This window comes from Neofelis nebulosa, chromosome 2, assembly GCF_028018385.1.
Source record: "Neofelis nebulosa isolate mNeoNeb1 chromosome 2, mNeoNeb1.pri, whole genome shotgun sequence".
Lineage (NCBI taxonomy): Eukaryota > Metazoa > Chordata > Mammalia > Carnivora > Felidae > Neofelis > Neofelis nebulosa.
The window spans coordinates 562,775-582,698 of record NC_080783.1 but is presented as its reverse complement, the minus strand read 5'-3'; the positions used below and the strand labels follow the sequence as shown (position 1 = coordinate 582,698).

Here is a 19,924-nt window from a genome sequence, read left to right as displayed (position 1 = left end):
GAGGACAGTACAGGAAGGGTACCAGCAACTGTACTAAATATAAATAATATAAAACTACTACCCTTAAAACAGAATATTAGCACACAGGAAGACAGACCAACAGGTCAGAACTGAAAACCCACAAACAGAAACAAGTTAATACGGAAACGTAGGACTTCATAAAAACAGCCACTCAAATCACTGGGAAAAAACTCTTTTACAACTGGTGTCGACAACCTAACAGCCGTATGGAGAACGATGAAACTGGATGTGCCCCTCCCCCTGCTGGTAAGAAACTCCAAACATCCAGAACAAAAAAGGGAAGAACACCCTTCCAGGCACCAGGAAAAGATGAAGTTTCTCATAATCCAGAAGTGAAACAGTTTCCTAGTGAGGACTCAAAATAACAATAGTAATGAACATGACTACACTTGAATAACCCGTCACACAGCAAAACACACCAAGGTCAAAAAACAAATGGCCAACTAGGAAGCGTTATTCATAAGGTGTATTACTGGTGCAGGTTTTTAAATTTTTTTTTTTAACGTTTATTTATTTTTGAGAGACAGAACACGAGCAGGGAAGGGGCAGAGAGAGAGAGGGAGACACAGAATCCGAAACAGGCTCCAGGCTCTGAGCTGTCAGCCCAGAGCCCGACGCCAGGCTCGAACTCATGAAACGAACCATGAGATCATGACCTGAGCCCAAGTCAGACACTCAACCAACTGAGCCACCCAGGTGCCCCTCTGGGGCAGGTTTTAAGAGCCCTAATACACTGAGCCAGGTAGACTCTTTAACTTGATAGTAAAGGCCAAAGAACAAAGAGCACACAGAGCAAATGCAAAGGGTCCTTCAGTATTAAACACTCAATCCTGAGCGCCTGGGTGGCTGAGTTGGTTTAGTGTCAAACTCTTAATTTCGGCCCAGGTCATGATCCTTCAGTATTAAACGGACACTCAATCCTGAGCGCCTGGGTGGCTGAGTTGGTTTAGTGTCAAACTCTTAATTTCGGCTCAGGTCATGATCTCAGGGTCGGTCGTAAGATCGAGCCCCACGCCAGGCTCTGCACGGACAGTGTGGAGGCTGCTTAAGATTCTCTCTCTCCCCTCCCCCACTCACACTTTCTTTCAAGTAAGTAAATAAAACAATTCTGCTCATCTGAAAAATCCAAATTAAAAGTACACTCAGCTACTTTCCAGAATGCCAAAAGCCCAAGCAGCTGACAGGCGGGGCAAGCCTGTGGGGGAGGCCCCCGGGTGCACCTGGGGGCCAGGGCTTGGCTGCTACAGAGAAATTAAGTATGCACTGCCCTCAGACCAGCCCAGACCAGCCACCTCACTGCTAGGAAACTCATCTTCAGACAGACAGGGTAAAACAGGAAATCCCATATGCACAAGGTTTTTAACCAGACACACTTATAACAGAAGTCAGGGAGGCACCCAAATGCCCATCAACAGGAATGCCTGAACAACTTCCAGCACACGCACAGAGCACCACGCACCCAAGTAAGAAAGGAGGAGAGCCACTGTTTGCTGATACGTATACATCTCCAAAAAAGACGCAGGAAAAAACAGGATGTAGGGCAAGGTCTATTACCGCAAGTTATCTTTTGCTTCTATTCTCAAACCCAAACAAGGGAAGGATAAATCAAAGACTAAGAATGGTCACCTGGCAGGGGAGGGAGACGGGGGGGGGGGGGGGGGGGGGGGGTTTGCGGAAGCTGTCTCTGACAGGATCTTATCACACAGCTCTGACTCTGTCCCACCTTAACTGTATCTCAGGATGAGAGCATGAACTCCTTCAAGCAATTTTAAGACTCCATCACCTTTCATCTTAATTAGAAATACCAGTTTGCACTCATGCAACTTCCTACTAAAAAGGCACAGAAGGGCACCTGGGTGGCTTAGAGAGTTAATCGTTTGACATCACCTCAGGTCAGGATCTCGCGGTTCGTAGTTTCGAGCCCTGCGTCGGACTTTGTGCTGAGAGCTCAGAGCCTGGAGTCTGCTTCGGATTCTGTGTCTCTCTCTCTCTGTCCCTGCCCCCTCATGCTGTCTCTTCCCCTCTCTCAAAAATAAACTTCAAAAACAATTAAAAAAAAAAAAAAAGGCACAGAGTTCCTGGATGAACAGTTGACTTTACGTCTGTGGCTACAGCTGGCCTGCATGTCTGTCTGTGTTCGAAATTAGGGCATGATGGACACGAACGATCACTCCAGAAGGCGGCAGGAGGCCAAACCAAAGGGGGTCCCGCTATCCAAAGGTGATGCAAACTTCACCATAAAGGACCAAATCAACACATCAAAAGTTCACAATGACAGTGAGAAGATTCCCGGGTCCCCCGTGAAGATGCCAGGGTGCCAACGTAGTCTGAACACTGACCCAACAGGTGGCAGAGGAAAGTTCTTCACAAGAAGACCAAGTTAACGGGGAGGGAGTTGGACATCTGCCATCTGCACCCCACTGAATTTAAGCTGTCTGCAGATGATAACAGTACTAAGCAAAAGATCGGGAACTTTATTAACGGATGCATTTGCTGAAAACTGGAGTCTAGTCTCGGAATCAATAACAACCACACAGGACCACCCACAAGTTTCCCTGCCAAACAAGTTGAACATCAAAGTAACCGACCCCTAGATCTAACCCCCAGTTTACGGGAAGTAACAGTGGACAGTGGGACAAAGCAAACACCTGCTTATCCCAGAAAATCAAAGGCACCAAGAAGAGGAGGGGAGGGCACTACTGAGGAACCAAAGAGGGCATGAGCACAAGACGCCCAGCAGGCAGGCCTGGTGTGGATGCCGACTTGAACTCCAAAGACGACTGGAGATAATTAACGTAAGAAGTCCACAGACTGGGCTTAGTACGTATATATTATGAAATTACTATTACTTTTAGGGGTGCCTGAGCGGCTCAGTCCCTCAAGTGTCAGACTCTTTTTTTTTTTTTTTTTATTTTATTTTTGGGACAGAGAGAGACAGAGCATGAACGGGGGAGGGGCAGAGAGAGAGGGAGACACAGAATCGGAAACAGGCTCCAGGCTCCGAGCCATCAGCCCAGAGCCTGACGCGGGGCTCGAACTCACGGACCGCAAGATCGTGACCTGGCTGAAGTCGGACGCTTAACCGACTGCGCCACCCAGGCGCCCCTCAAGTGTCAGACTCTTGACCTCAGCTCAGGTCACGATCTCACAGTTTGTGGGATCAAGCCCCACATCAGGCTCTGCGCCAACAGCATGGAACCTGCTTGGGATTCTCTCTCTCCCTCTCCCACGCACACTCATGCGCTTTCACTCCGTCTCTCAAAATAAGTAACAAACTTAAAAATTACTGTTAACTTTAATGAGTAACAGCCTGGTAGATTATGCTTTTAAAAAGGTGGGGGGCAGATTACAGATTAATGTATCTGGGATCTGCTTTAAAGTAAAGGGAGGTGTAGGGGGAGTGGAGTGGGTCAGGTCTTCTCCCGCCCAGTGCTCACTCACGAAATACTCAAATATTCACTGACCAGTAAACAGCAAGTCTGAGAACTGATTACATGTCAGCAGCAAGGTGAAGTGCTGCCTGTGTTTCGGGACTTCGGTCCCTGAAGCTAGTGGAGAGTTAGTGACTTTCCCATGGCCCACAGGACAGGGTGAGTAAGAGTGTGGACAGCACAGGGCAGTTCCCCTCCTCCCTGCTAAGTCCCTGCTCTTGCCCCACAGCCCCTCATCTTTTAGCCACAACATTCTAGAGCCAGCTCCCCCAGGAGTTTGCAGAAGATCAGTGGCAGATGGGGAGAACCCCCATTTCTTTTTTTCTCTTTAAAGACTATATTTTTAAGTAATCTCTACAACCAATGTGGGGCTCAAATTATAACCTGAGATCAAGAATTGGATGCTCTTCCAACCGAGCCAGCCAGGTGCTCCAGGCTGCCCCCCCCTCCAACTTTTTTGTTAGAGTGAGAGACATTGAGAGATTGAAAGTGAGAGAGAGAGAGAGAGAGAGAGAGAGAGAGAGAGAGAGCGCGCGCGCAAGCAGGGGGCAGGGGCAGAGGGAGAGAGAGAGAATCCCAAGCAGGCTCCACACTCAGCATAGAGCCTGATGCAGACCTCAATCCCATGAACCTCGAATCATGACCTGAGCCAAAATCATAAGTCAGACGCTCACTGAGCCACCCAGGCAGGCACCAACAGAACCCCCATTTCTTTTTTTTTTTTTTTAATTTTTTTTTTAAAGTTTATTTATTTTTGACAGAGACAGAGTGTGAGCATGAGCTGCGGAGGGGCAGAAAGAGAGAGGGAGACACAGAATCCGAAGCAGGCTCCAGGCTGTCAGCACAAAGCCCAACGTGGGGCTCGAACTCACGAACTGTGAGATCGTGACCTGGGCTGAAGTCGGACACTTAACCGACTGAGCCACCCAGGAGCCCCTCTTTTTTTTTTCTTTTTTAAAGTTTATTTGTTGTGAGAGAGACAAAGAGAGCATGAGTGGGGGAGTGGTAGAGAGAGAATCCCAAGCAGGCTCCGTGCTGCCAGTGCAGAGTCTGATATGATGTGGGACTTGAACCCACAAAGCTGTGAGATCATGACCTGAGCCAAAACCAAGAGTCGGACGTTTAATAGACTGAGCCACCCAGGTACCCCAGGACCTCCATTTCTAAGTAAACCCACCTAACGCTGTCTCTGTCACAAGACATTTTAATTTTAATAAGATTCTCTGCATTGACCTTCACCTTTAAGTGACACCGCTAACGGAGAAACAAAAGGTATCGTAGATTTATTTATTGTTAACAGTTCTCCCCAATCAATTCCAAGTAGTGGTATCAGACTACTAAGAACTATGAAACAGGTTCAAAACAACATCCGAACTTGTAACCTCCCAAGTTCAGGACCCAGAAACGTGTATTTAACCAGCAATGCGCACACCCCCGAGCCAGGCCCTGGGGACGAGCGCCCTGTGGTGGTGTCTGCACTACACCATCCAGTGAGCCCAGCTTCTCCAAGTGTCTCCACCCTCGGGACAAGCCTTTACCTTTCAGTCCATCAGGTCAAATAGCAAAAACAGTAGGTGTCCCACTTCTATCCCCGATTTAGTTGTTTTTCAAATAAAAATGCCAGGAGGCTCCACATGTTGCTTCCCCAGTGGGGGAAGGGTCTGACGAAGCCAAAGCCGTATCTGCAGGAGCCAGCGGCACGGTCCAGGGCACACCTGCTCGGGAGAACTCAGCTGGGGACCCACCTGAGTCTGCAGTCTAGCAACAATGTCCTTCCGGGCTTTCATGACAGCATCCAGCTTCCCCGACACCATGATGGAGAGGCCCTGGTCTTTGGCGAGAGACAGCTCCAGATGGGCGCCGGTCCTCTGCATGATCTCCAAGCAGATTTTTGCTTGTTCACCTTCTCCAAACTGGTTCATGTCCTTGTATTTTCTCTCCTCCAGGGGCACATGGAACACCTGCTCAGGAAAAGACAAAAAAGGGAAGGTAAAGAGATTAAGAGACGGAGAACACTTAGGTGCGCAGGCACCGAATACAGAGTCAAGAGCCTGAGTCCGCAGACTCCTAAGTATCCCGCCTCCTCCCCTCCCTTGCTCTACAGCCAGAGAGGGGGTGCCGCAGAAAGCACCTCAGGGCAGGAGGCCGCCCTCCAGTGAAGACAACTATACCCCGATACAAATGGACAGCAAGGAAGCACCAGGTGAGAGCACAGCGAAGGAAACACACAGGGAGATAAGAGGGGCTGAGGGACAAGGGGACAGAGAAAAGCCATACTCAGAGGGGAGAGTGAGCAAAAGGGAGAGGGCAATAAAAAGGGGGCACATAAGGGAGCAGCGTGAGCACGAGGGGGTGTTGTCCAAGCAGGAGAAAGGAAGGAACCGGATCCCCCAGCCCACTCTGCAGCAAGATGAGGGCAACGAAGGGTTCGGGCAGAGGTAGGCACGTGGACTGATGACTCAGGACGCTCCGGCTGCCGGACGGAGAAGGCACTGAGCAGAGGCAAGAGTGGAAGTGGAAGGAACCAAAATGACTCTTGGTTTTGGGCCTGAACCCCTGAGTAAAACATGGTGCATTTAATAAGATTGGGAAGACTGGGGAGACACCAGGCCTGTGTCAGATAGCTGCCGGAAAGGTGGAAAGACCCAGGATGCAGTCGGTTAGGAGGTTCAGGCTCAGGGGACTTCTTGGCACATGGGTGGCAGGTAATCAACAAGCACGATCAGACAAGAGTTCACATGGGAGACGGGGTTCACCTCACCAATGTCCCAGGTCAGGAGAGCAGAGAGATGGACTAGTGAGATCAAAGAAAGCCACGGAAATGGGTGTCCCGGAGCCAAAAGGAGAAGACTTGCTTTGACATGGGGGGACAGAAGGCAGAAAAGACAGACAGGTTCCTGTTGGAGCTGGTGATGTGGAAAGCCACTTTCAGCAGTTAGGAGCAGAGACTGGATTGCAGCGGAGACTGAAGAGCCAAGGAACCTGCTCCTTCTGAGCGCCAGGGCTATGCGGTGGGCGTGAGGACAGCTGCCCCAGCAGTGGGGAATGATCTACCCTGAAAGCCCGCCCCGCCCCCGCATGCCCAAAGCATTCCCATTTCTGTGTGTTCAAAACCCACTCCCTCAGGTGCTACCACTTCCTACTTGGAATGGCAGAGGAAGAAAGAACGGAGTTTCTACCTGAGTGATGACGGAAGCTTTGATGGGCCGGATCTTGTTACTCCAGGCGCCAGCAGGCTCCTGGGCGTTTTCCAAGCAAGCCGATTTCTCAGGGAGTGGAGGGAAGGCATCTTTGTAGGTTGGAGGGTCGCTCTCCTCTTCTGAATTTAAAGCAGCAACTGGACCAGCCGACACAGATTAAAAGGAAGCACACCACTTTCAACATTAGACGAAAAAGACACTTGGAAGAGTTTTAATGTCAAAATAAATCAATAAAAGAGAGCAACAAAACATTAATTGTGAGTGACACTCCACCCCCACCTCTTCATTTAGTGACGGTAAAGGGCCCTGTGAGCTCACCAGGCCCAGCACCCTCAGGTTCAGCATGTGGCCTGGAGGGGCCAACCCCGACAGCAGGTGCCTTACTCCTCCCTGAGTGGGGTGAGCCCCGTGAAAACAGGCCTTACCACAAAGAATTTAAGCCCAAGAGTCTTCTAATCCTTGCTTACAGAATCACAACTATGACAACGCCTGGCACATAATCAACCCTTAAATATGCAGAACAGAATAATGTCAGTGCTCACTCAGCACTGCCCTCGAGACCCGCCTCCGCGGCAGACCCCGGCCGATCTCCCACCGCAGGGCACCGTGCTGACAATGACTTGTGCGGGAGCTGCCGTCTCTGACCACCCCCTCCCAACTGCACATGAGCCAACAAGCCTGGTGGAAACCGGGCCCCGGAGCATTCATCACCTCCATCTCCCACAGAGCCCTAATCATTCACGGTTTTTTTGTCCCATTCACCAGAGCTCCGTGAAAGCAGGAGCGGGGCTGTTCCGGATCCCCCCGAGTGCCTCGGCAATGGTAGCGCCCCGCAAAAACCACTGTGAATGGATGTGCACACAGAGCAGGGAGATGACCTTTGGAATGAGACAGGCCTACGTGCCACTCCGGGCTCACCACTTCTGGCCACGTGGCTGTGCTATCCCAGGACGCCAAAAAGCCTCCGCGCTGACAAGCAGCCGGGTCCTGTCAGTGCCTGGCGTCCCTCGTCTAGAGAGGGAAACAACCCTACGGGGCAGCTGGATGGCGTGTGGCAGCGCTTGGGTCTCCACTGCCCTAGCAATAAATGAGCACGCGAAACACGGCCAGTGGGACTTACAAAGAGAAATTTTAATTAAACTTAAGAACTGATAGTTGATTCGGTTATTAGAAAACGTTTAAAGTTGAGAACAGGCTGGAATAGAAAACCCTACTCTCTCACCTGAAAATTTTATAGAATCTGCATACAGATGAAAGATTACAAATGAAAATTTAGCATTCAAATTAAATTATCCTGTTTACGTAAATACACACCAGATCTTGAAGGATTTTAGTTCAACACAACTGGGAAACAGCAATTCTGAAAAAGAATCCCGTTAATTACCAGCGACCACAAGCACTGGCTTTCCAGAAAGCGGTCCACAGTTTGAGAGTTTCTGTATCCAGAAATACTGGCAGAAAGATTTGACAAAGATGCTGAAGGAGCGATGTCTCGGAGTGAAGAAGAAAGGCACAAAAGGGGCCGTCACCTTTGGTCTGCTGCGGAACCAGCCCACTTCGGTGTTCAGCAAAGCTCTCTTGGGTCAAAACTGCGACGGAGCTCATGGTCGACCTCGCGCCCGCGCACAATCCGGGTGAGCCACTGGAGCAGGAAGGAGGGAGTCAGAGAGAAGAAAGTCAAGGCACGGCCAGACTGTTAAGCTTCGTGTTTCAGCCAAGGGTTTGACTGTTTCACCAGCAAACCACACCATTCTCCTCACAACCCGTGAGGTACCGGGACACTCAAACCTTCACCAAGCGATGAAAGGCAAAACGCAAGTGAAGGAGGGTCCGTGGACAACTCTCCCCTCCAAGTTTAGCCTCTAAGTGAGGAGGCGGGGGCTCCAACTGAGCGCTCCAGCCCTGTGAAGCCCAGGGGCAGCAAAAGCCTACGGACCGACACCTGGACAGCCATCCTCACATCTACCTGAGATGTTCTGGGGACTGGTTCGCCCACATGCCTCCTAATGCTCAAGAGATCACGTGACAGCTGCTACCAAAAGCCAACCAAACAGGGTCTGCAGGGATCTCAGGCACCATGGGCACTACAGGCAAGGCCCAGGGCACCGCACAGCTTGGCGATGCGGTCCGGTCCACGGCGGGGGATGGGGTGGGGATGGGGAGCAGCTTCTTTCACTGGAACAGCAAGAAGCAGGATGGGTAAGTGCCTCTGACAGGTGGGGGCTGGGGATTCTTTGAAGTCCTGTGTCTCAGGGGTCACAGGGGACCCGCAGGTATAGAGTTCCTCAGTCCAGGGAAAGAACCACGCAGTCTCTGCCTCCAGACCTGCTGCCTGAGCACCCCGTACGCAGCGGGATTCCAGGGCTCTAAAAGCCACAGCCCCTTATTTGGAAAAGGGGGCTCTTTCAGCACCGAAGCCGTGGTGTTTGCTTCCCCCTTTCGACTCCAGGCGAGCTCCACGCTGCCGTGAGAATGAAGAACGCACTTTTTTCGCACAATTACGCACCCATCTGTATGTACCACTGTGGCAGAAAAGGAGTAAGAGAGCCGACTGATGTAAAAAAGTGAAGTTTTTGTGTAATTTTCACAACTCAGAACTCTTCCTAGATCCAAGAAAATTAAGCTCTACATTCCTAAAGAGATCACAACCCAAATTCAGACGATCCTGACTAAACACAAAACTTGAACACAGTCGTGGAAGCCAGACGACACACCTGCAGGGCACACGTGCATGCCGCCCAAGTCGCGATGTGGAGCCACAAGTCTCTCTGAACCACTAGAAACATGTGCGCGCGCGGCTCTGGGACGGGAAACCTTTGGAAAAGATGGTCAAACTTACCAGCAAAGCGGTCAGTAGCCAGAGAGTCCGTCCCGAGGCCGCCTCTGTCAGCCTGCCAGTTTTTGCTGGTGTGGGACAGGAAGGGAGCGGGAGCGAGAAGAAAACCAGAGAGAAGTTACTTATCTGTATTCTACAACCCAGATCCTTTTACCTCCTAAACAGAAAAGGGCATGACATCATCTACACTTCGGTATTACTACCAACATTTAGACAAGTTTTTTGGGAAAAAAGGGGAAGCTCTCTGCCCTTGGGCTATCAGTTTCAAACAAAACCTATTACAGTAAAATGTAAACCATCTAGAACTTTTAGGGGCAATTTTTCCCTGGACCGGAGTGAGCCCTTAACACCGAAACTTTTCAATTGACCCATTTTGAAGTAAAATCCTTACAAACTTGATGGTCTGTTCTCTTGCGTGGTTGACGAATTTCTCCTGCACCCCTCTTAATCTCTGACTGCTAACCCAGGAGGAAAAACATTCTGTGACACAAAACAGAACGTGGACGTGGGGGGGCTCCTCCTGAGCATCTCGGGGTGAACGAGAGCTGCTGTCCTCATGAGCTCGCTGTGCCTTGTGGTTACTCCGTTCCTGTTGTTATCCTGTAAAAGTCCTTTGGTCCCTTCTAATCCACTGGGGATTTAGAAACCAGGCCATAAAATAGCAGGGTTGGAAGGGACCTTCAGAGGCCATCTGGGGAGGACCGAGAACCACTCTGTGAAGTGAGAGGGTGTGGGTCACCTTGCCTCAGGGACTTTGGGAGAGTGAGGCTGCCAGGTAGGTTACCTGCCACTTTACGCAAACCAGCACACACACAGGGACAAGGTGCGATGAGGCGGACTTTCCAACAAAGGTCGGGTATGTGTCTGAGATGGGAGAATTGACAGCAATAATAAGAACATCCTGCTACCTAACTGTAGAATAACATCCCCAAATTCTTGCCTGTGATGCGTTTAATTCAGGAGTTAGGAAGACAATTCATGGCAATCAGGGGTGCACCAATAGACTCAGGTCTCGTTGTCCTGAGCAGCATTTCAGAAATTAAAACAGAAACAAACAAAACAAAACAAAAAACAAAAAAAACAACAACTCTAAATGCAAGGCTTCAGTCACACGGGGAAAGTGCCACAAGCCAGAGGCCAGAGCCTCTCTGGGGCCCCAGTCCCACCAGATCCTGGTGTGCACCCTAAGGCAGAGGGAGAAAAGTGGAGACAAACTGACCAAGACAATTTTATTTAAGAACCTGTCTCCAATAATTCTAACCCGCAAGTCCTACTGAAGACTAAGGCTCTTCCATTAAATCAAAGTACCAGAGCAGCACGTTCACATGTTGATTTTGACAAGGTGCAGGAAGTGAGCACTCCTTGCAATCCCACATGTCTGGCCAGGGCACACTTAGCTAGTCCAGGCACAAGATGGAGGTGTTCTAAGTCAAAGCACCGACAGCGAAGCCAGGACCCAGGCATCCACCCTGCCTTTGTCGCTCAGAACTCCCACGTGGGTTGCACCTGCCCTTTTACCTGCCAACCTTGCATCTCAACAGCCTCCCTCCCACTCCAGGTCACGAGGAGTCCCTGTTACTTCCTAAAACCCTCAGACACCCCCCTAGTAACTCAGGTTCCCCACATGATCCACTAGACCCACACCCTCTTCTCTGTGTACCTACTGACCGGTCCTCTTGCCTTCCTTGGCAGGACAAATCTTCCGTGCCGGGTGAAAGCCACACAGCAACCCTGCAAGGTACAGTCACTGTCCATATCCCCTCCAGCCAAAGGTATGTGACAAGCAATTCCCACTCTGCACCTAGAGTCACGTTACAGGACGAATTCCTGAAGGTCCCTTCTGAGATAACTCACACACCTTTCAAAAATCCATTCCAGCTCGCTCTTCCATGGGACCTTGTAGTGCGAGAAACACAAGAAAGGATCGCACACCTACTAACGTACCAGAGTGAGAGCCTGTCCCAGAGCCTCTAACACCCCCACGTGCGCACAGGCCCCCGGGCAACAGAAGGACAAGTGGATCTCCAGAAAACTCCAGACTTGTTTGACAGGATACACTGGGTCTCGTCTCCAGATTTCCAATGGTAGTTTATCACAGCTGGAAATGAATGGATCACAACCAACAACAGAGTTAACATCTGGGGTTTTGATATCCTCAGAGAAGATGGCTTTTTTTTTTTTCTTTAAATAAACTTCTCAAAACCCTGTCTTAAGAATCCATTTTAAGCACATACCTGATGACCCTTCTCTTAAGGCTCTGCTCTAAGATTTTATAAAAGGCTGATCTCAGCCCTCCTAACGTGCTCTCAGCATGACAGTCTACCTGCCTCTACGTCTACAAATCGGCACCAGGGAGACTGCCCCCCACAGCTCTATGCCCGCCCCAGCCTGCTCCCCGCAAGCCCTCACTCTGCCTTCACAGACAACACACAACAAGAGGACTCCCACTCCAGAGTCCTTGGACGACCGCACAGTGACCACTGCTATCTTAAGTTCACAGGAGCCCTGACACAAGCCCCACCATCAAGGAGTACAGGCCAAACACATGCTATCGCAGGTCCTCGACTGATGTACTAACACCACTCAAATCAGGCTTGAAAGGGACCTTCAGCAACCTTTGAATACCACCGGACGGGCCCCTGCACTGCCTTCCAAAGGAGCCTCGCTCCACCTCTACACAGCTATCAGAGTAGCGTGCCGTATATAGTGGCAAGACCCACAACTTTATTCCCCCTTCTCACCACAGAGAACAAGCCCACTCTTTTCTGCAAGATCGCTTCAGACTCGTGGAGCGGTCTCCTCTGGGTTTGCCCCAGATCGCCCCAGACCCTACATCATTTTGCTTGTTCTCAACTACTTTCCCTGCAGGAAGCATTCAGATCCACTTAATGCAAATCTTCAACTATTCTCACCCTGGACTTTAACTCTAGTTTCCCAGAGTTTAAGTGTCCACAGGGGGGGAAAGGCACCTCGCAAAATATAACTGTGCAGCAGCAGAGCTAGAACCAAAGGAAAGGGGACAGACAGAAGCAGAGAGAGAGAGAGAGAGAGAGAGAGAGTGTCCTCCGTGGCAGGGAGCCGCAAGCACTCCTGACTGCTGCGTGGGAGAAACACAGTCACAACGTCCGTGGATCACATCTGGAACTTGGTCCTAACAAATGCACCACAGAAAATCTTTAAAGAGAGAATTTTACTTCCTTTGCTTCTGGACAAGTACATGTGCATTCCCTTGTGACCTTGTCAATTACATTTCCCCAGCGAGACGCCTATGCAGGGAGAACTCCCGAGGAACAGAACAGAGAAGTACGTCCGGGCCACCTAACAAGCTCCTGCTTCACGCGCCAAGACAGGACTGAATGTGCTTGGTACTAAACACCCGCAGTGCAAACTCAGACTTCTTTCCTCTTCTTCCAAGATTAAAACTATTTACTTTTATGCCTACAGCAAGCCTACAAGAAAAACCAATTTTTTCTCCAACATACTTCTCAAGACCCACACGCCGAACTTGAGAACAAAAACGCGCTCCCCACGGGCCAAAAGTTCGAACGAGGGCCAGGTGAGCGGCTCCCCCAAGTTCTGAAGTCGGCACCCGTCCCGCAGGAGGAACTTTCGCAGATGCCACCTCAGCAGGCCCTCCCACAGGCCACGCGAGCCCGCGGGCGGGGACAGGCTTAAAGGGGCAGTAACGCGCTCGGCCTCCCCGCCTTTCATCCAAATTCGGTATTTTTCCGTAATGCACTTTTCGTGCGCCGACCCTGGGGTGCGTCCAAGTTGCACTGCAGCCCCCCAGGGCAGCAGACCCACCCGACCACGTAGGCAGGCAGCAGGTGAAGGTGCGGCTAGGCCTGCGCGGGGCCCTACCGCCCTGCTGGCCCCAACCCTGCCCTTCGGGACCCGAGCTGCACCCCCAGCCCTTGCAAGCCTCCCCCCAACCCGAGCCGGGGGGAGGGGCGCGCGGGGGGTGGGGGGAGGGGTCAACTCAGCGGCCGGACGCCCACGTCAGCGGCCCGGGCCCAGGTCGGCCTCCCCTCCCCCACGCTGGGCTAGGGGGCTGAGGGGGAGTGGGCGGCACGGAGAGAGAGGGACTTCGTGGGGGCGGGCGCCGCAGAAGGCGAGGGTTGGGGGTGGGGTGGGCGCGGGCCGGCATCGCGGACTCGGGAAAGTTTCTCACTCTTCCCAAGCCGGCGCTGCGGCCCATGCGCAGTGGTGACACGTAGCCGCCCCCCGGGCCGGGCCGAGCGGCGGAAGGGGAGGGGGCGCCCGGGAAAAGGAGGGGGCGCCCGGTTGGCGGCGGGGGAAAAGGGGGAGGCGGCCGCGGCCCCTCCCCCGCCCGGCGCTCCACGTCGGCAGCCCGCGCCCCGCCCGCCCCGCGCCCCAACTTCCCTGCGCCGCCGACCCCCACTCCTGCTCGCGCCCGGCCCACCCTCCCACCCGCCCCGGCCCGCGCTCACTCCTTGGGGTCGGCCCGTCCGTCCCGCCGTCCGCTCGCCGCCGCCGCGGAGTAGCCGGCCGCGCTCCGAGGCCGGCGCCCGGGCCCCCGCGGCTATATAGGGCGGCGGCTCCAATCCCGCCGAGACACGTCAGGCGGCGGCCGCCCCGCCCCGTCCCGCCCCCCCCCCCCCCCCCCCCCCCCGCCGCCGCCGCCGCGCCCGTGCCCCGCCCCCGCCGCCCCCCGTGGGGTCCCCACTCGCGGCCCCAGTCCCGCCGCGCAAGGCCGAGCGGCCTGCAGACCAGGCTCAACTCCGAAAGAGCTCTGCGGCCCTTGGGGCAGGGGTGAAAGGGGGTCGGAGAGTTGAGAAATGCATCTGCCCACCCCACCCCCCACGACCGGCCAGCCGAGCCGCTCCAGAAGCGAGGTCACTAGCAATACTGCCTCCCCACCCAAGAATAAAACAAGGGACCTCGAAAGGCACCCCAAGGGAAACTGTTGCCCGCCGCCCCCGCCCCCAGCATTTACAACTCCCCACTCTGTCCTAACCAAACTCCATGCAAACACGGCCGGCCTGGCCCCAAAGTTCTGGCACAAACTTTCCTTCCCTCTCACTGCCGGGTGCTTCAGTTCCTTGCGTCCCTACTCTATTCCCTGGCTACCAGTTAAATCCCCTTCACTGAAACTGGTAAGAATGGGTGTGCCTACTATGCGCAACCCTAGATCCAGCAGGAGAGAAGATCCCTGCCCTCGGGCAGACTTCCACCCTAGAGGGGGAGAATGGCAGGTCAGGTTTGCACTGTTTTAAATCAAGGGTACAGGTCTCCTGCAGGAGTTTGTATATACTAGTTTATATCTCTGATGGAAATGTCAGGAACAGACTCCTGCATCAATTATGGAAGTGCACCACAGATACCTGGGGCCACAGGGGGCAAGAGGCAGGGAGGGACATATGAGGGATTGTGGGTACAGCCAGGTGGGCTTAAACAGGAACCAGGTCAGCACAGCCTATATTTCTGATACAGGTGTTGCTTAGGTTCCGAGGATGACTTAGAGCGGCAGGTTTGACCAGATGTACTTTTTGAGTAGAATGCAGTCAAAGCATGTGGTTGGGGGGCTGGGCTACTGCAGTGGTTCAGTCTGAAGATGACACCAGCTTTCCACTATGGTTGGCAAGGGTACATGAACTAGGTGGCCAAATTTGGAAGGCAGCACCAAGAAGTCCCTCATTGATTGGAGGCAGAGCACAACAGCGGTTAAGAATGGCAGGGAGGTTCTTGGCTGCCCTCACAGAGATGAGGAGACTGAAGGAAGACTTGAATGGAGAGGGGGAGTGTGCTGCAAAAACTCACAATGGAGATGTGATGTGTGAGATGCCCACTGGTTGGTCAAGTAGGCAAAACTGTACATACAAGCTGAAGGCTAGGGAAGAAGCCAAGCCCAGCCCAGACACCGGGAACCCTTTAAGACATCACTGGGGGAGAGAAAACCATGGAAGGCAGACAAAAATCCACCACTTGGAGCCAAGGACTCACTGCCAAAGCAGTACCCAAACTCCGTAGAATAGGACATGGACAGGTGCCATGGCCTTAGACTTGGGAGAAGCTCTTAAGCACCAAGGAATTCTGTAGCGTCCCTTACTACATTATTAGCGTTTGTAAGGTAGGCCTTCTGTCCAGACCAATCCACCAGCAACTCAGACAAGTGTGTTGTGCTGTTGTTTTGCTTTGAAGTCTCAAGACTGGGTCAGCGGGGGGGTAAAGGGGGAAAACAGAAGGGATTCGTGAGCAGCTGGCAGGTCCACTGTCCAGGAACTTCCAGTGAAGCTTGGAAGTCCCCACAGACAGAAGCTCATACAGTAGCTGGTGCATGGAAGGCCTTGAAAGAAGTTTAAAAACATACAGTTAACAAAAAAATATTACATAATACAATGTTGAATTTGTGCTACAAACCATCCCAGGGTGCTTCTTTGCTGATAATTATGACCAGCTTTTCTTCCCAGCAAGCTTCAGTGTATTGAAACTAAGTTTGTAGAGGCAAATTTTGAGAGGGTTGCGTCCAGCTACAGTCACGCCGGATAATGTGTGAACCCCCTATGGCTACATCAAGAAGTGAACATCAGTCTGTGACATTTGGGTTTTCAACCCTCAAAGGGACATGGGAGATGTGGGCCAGTTCAAGATAAAAAGAACAGAACTCTACCCTCCCACCCACTTAGAGCCATGATCCCCAAAAGGACTCTCAGCAGGAGGTAGGCCATGGGGGGGTGGGGGTGGGGGGACAAGCCCACCAGCACAGATCCTTTCCAATCAGCTTGTATGAGAGGTGGGAACTCCCACTGAGCAGTAGCAACCATGAATAAAAGGCTCAGGGCTCAAATCCTTATAACCCCATTTTTCCAAGACCCCCTAGTCCAAACCTAGAAATCAGCAAATCAGAAACCAATCTCACTCAGCAGAAAAACCTCATACCAGGCTACAAAGGATATCCACAAATCTACCCACACTGTAGAGAGGCTCTAAGTCCAAAATTCAAAAAGTATTAAGACTGAAATTGGAGTGGACTCAAGAACATCAGATGACAGAACTATCCGATTGAGACTGTAAAAAAACAAACAAAAAACCCTAAAGTGATTAGAGATGTAAGACATAAAGATGGCTTAAAAAAAAAAAAGGCAAGAAATAGAATAAATGAAGGAGATTAAGAACTATAGATAAGAGGATGTGGAAGTCCAACATCTGTCCAATAGAAGTTCTTTTTTTTTTTTTTCTTTTGATCTTTATTTATTTTTGAGAGAGAGAGAAAGCGTATGAGCAGGGGAGGAGCAGAGGGAGAGGGAGACTCAGAATCTGAAGCAGGCTCCAGGCTCTGAGCTGTCAGCACAGAGCCCGACGCAGGGCTTGAACTGTGAGATCATGACCTGAGCCGAAGTTGGACACAACTGACTGAGCCACCCAGGTGCCCCAGTTCTGAAAGAAACAATTATAAAGAACAGAGCAATACTGAAAAAACAGCAGAGAATATTCTAGAATGCAAAGACACCCATCCAACCCCCATGTAAGAGAACAGGTAGCTAGCAGCACCATTTAATCCACACTGAAATGCACTACAGTGAAACCTCAGGCCACAAAGACAAGAGTAGAACCTATAAGCAACTAGTGACAAGACAGGTTATCTAGAGGAACACCACAAAAGAGCACACTGCCCACCAGGGCACAATGAAATAAGACCTGAAAACTATGCTGAAGGAGGTACCTTCACTTCATTTCAGGACAACAATGAAACGGAGACACATGTAGATGAAGAGAAAGCCATTACTATTAGTGGATAAAGTGCTAGAATAACAATTTGAGAACATATTCTAGCAAGAAGAGTATGAAAGCAGGAGGGAATACTGGGAAAGAAACCAGTACCTAGCCAAAGTGAAACAAGCACTGACCATATACTAATAACAACAATACAATGTGGAAGAAATGAAAACACAAAATTCAATTAAAATTGTAAGCAGCAATAAGATAGGAGGTAGAAGGAGGAAACTGAAGTTGCTGTATTTCAAGATTATTTGAGAAGAGGTCAGAGATACTAATTTTAGCCCTTGTTGAATAAATGATGCAAACTTAATCTAGTAAATGCACAACTTTTAACTTTCAAACCAAAAACCAAACTCTGATCCAAACAGAAGTTACCGGCAATGTTCTAGACCTTGAATTAGGTGGCAGGTACAGAGGTAGTCATTACAATATACGTGATTGCCAGTTACATACTTTGTATCAATATTATTAACTAAAAGAGAGGAAAAAAGAAAGCAGAATAGGAAGCAGAAGAAGTAAAAGACAAGCAATGAAAAAGCAAGACAAAGGAAGCACAAAATATGATGAAGAATCGAATCCAAACGTGGTAAAAATGTAATATGAATACAAAATCCAGCTATAAGCTACCTAAGCGACCTAAACCATGTGGACCAGAGGCTGAATAAAGGGTGGTTGAATACTCCCAGCAAATTCTAACTTGACGAAACCTGAGCTGGCCATACTAACTAAAATAGGCTGTAGGATAAGAAACACTATTAAGGTCAAGAATAAAACATCCCAATCAATTGATTATACATGTATCTAAAAACACAGCTACAAAATATATACAGTAAAAGCAGGAAGGTTACTAGAAGCTGACGTATGGAGGACTTACAGAGGAAGACAGACTCACTCTTTTGGTAATACAGATTATGAAGATTAAAAATGTATAGATAATTAAAACAATGCAGTTAATAAACCTACTTTCTTGGAAAAAATTTCAACGATTTTCCCAATTATTAGAAATAACATGTTCTTTTCAATCGTAATGGAACTTTTATAAAAACTGGCCAGCAGCTAAGGCAAAACAAACACAAATGGCGAAGAATTAATAGCATAACCAACATTCTCTGACTACAACGCAATCAGAGACAACTTAAAATTTTAAGAAGCCTAGAAATTTAAAAGCTTTCTTCGAAATAACTCATGGGACAAAGGAGAAATCTGAAAATATTTAGAACTGAACAATAAGCAGTTCTATATCCAAACTTGGGGCATCAAGCCAGAGTGTTGCTTGGAGACAAGTTTATAGTCATAAGCCATCATACTAGTGAAGAGAAAAAAGTTAAAATTTAATCATCCTCTCCTGAAATTAGAAGAATAGAAAACCTAAAGAAAGTTGAAATAAATACAGTTAAGAAATTAATGAAATAAAAGACATACACGGGAGAGAATACAACTTCCGGCTGAGTCTTGAAAAAAAACAGACGCAAAAAAAAAAAAAAAAAATGACATGGAAAAGAATAAGAACAAGTATAAACAGCTAATACTAAGAATTCAAGGAGGTTGAAACTATAGCCACGGCACAGACTCTGAAAAATCATAGAAGAACTCTACAGAAGTCTGCAGAGTTCAAAAACTTGAACACACGTGCACACATGTACACCTTGAAAAACAGACTAAACAGGCAACTTCCAGAAAAACAAGTCACCCAAATTGAGTCTGTTAGAAACGGAAAGTTTACACAACCAATTCTCCCCCAATTTTCAAAGAAACAAATATAAAAACCTCAACACAGAGACAGGCCCAGATGCTTTTTTTTGCAAGGAAGCCCTGAGAAATTACCCTCCCAACTCAACTCACAAAGCTAGGGGACTTTAATACTTTCCCAGACAAGGCTAACATGAATGTATGAATTTTGTCTACTTAATAATCTAGCAAATTGATCTAGAAAGTCAAAACAAATAATATATAATGATAATGCCAATTTTATTCCAATAATGCAAGGTGCCGCAGTATCAAAAAGATGAAGTAATTCACCATGTTATTACACCAGGGCAAGAATGATTTTCTCCCCTCAAAACATTCCAATAAAGAATCTGATAGAACTCGCCCATTCCTGATAAAAAGGAGGAATACAAGGGCACTTCCTTAACCAGATGCTAGTTCTGCTGTCTACCAGATGCCCTCATTAGAATCATTCACTTCAGGATCATGACAACAACAGGTTGAAACGGAGCACTTTCTCTGTGCACATCTACACTTGAGATCCTAGTTAGGGCAGGAGGGCAAGAAAAAGAAACATAGGAGAACCATAAACAACAAACTGCAGTGCTCACAGGCAGTACAACTAAGTACAAGATCCAGGAGGATCTACAGACACACTATTAGAACTAAAAGTTTTCTGGAAATAAGATCAGTACGCAAAATCGATTATGCTCCAAAACATAAGCACCAAACATCAGCAATAAGTCTAGTAAGAAAATAGTAAAATTTGTAGACAGTATTCTAAAAACCTCTGTCAAAATACAGAAAATACCTAACTAAATGGAGAAATGCCACATTTACCCATGTAGGAAGACTCAATTGTAAAGACTGTCCTTCTCCCCTAGACTGGAAACTCACTGAGAATGCAACTTGTACCTTAAAAGGGGGTGTGCTGTGTGTGTGGAGTTTTGCAACTAGATTTTATGCAATTTTTATTTAGACAACAGTAT

General features: G+C 49.4%; 1 protein-coding gene across 2 annotated transcripts in view; it reads right to left on the bottom strand.

The window, feature by feature from the left end:
- HDLBP (high density lipoprotein binding protein) overlaps positions 1–19,924 on the bottom strand; it is a 74,556-nt gene that overhangs the window by 27,735 nt on the left and 26,897 nt on the right. Inside the window, exons 1-5 of one of the 2 annotated variants that reach the window (XM_058698582.1) lie at positions 13,940–14,051; positions 9,492–9,556; positions 8,182–8,294; positions 6,632–6,789; positions 5,198–5,413 (exon numbers count right to left, since the gene is read on the bottom strand). In XM_058698582.1, the coding sequence (XP_058554565.1) occupies positions 5,198–5,413; positions 6,632–6,789; positions 8,182–8,257 (450 nt within the window). In that variant the 5' untranslated portion in view covers positions 8,258–8,294; positions 9,492–9,556; positions 13,940–14,051. Of the gene's footprint in view, positions 1–5,197; positions 5,414–6,631; positions 6,790–8,181; positions 8,295–9,491; positions 9,557–13,939; positions 14,052–19,924 lie in introns of those variants that run through there. The other variant, XM_058698574.1, reaches the window with a different exon arrangement.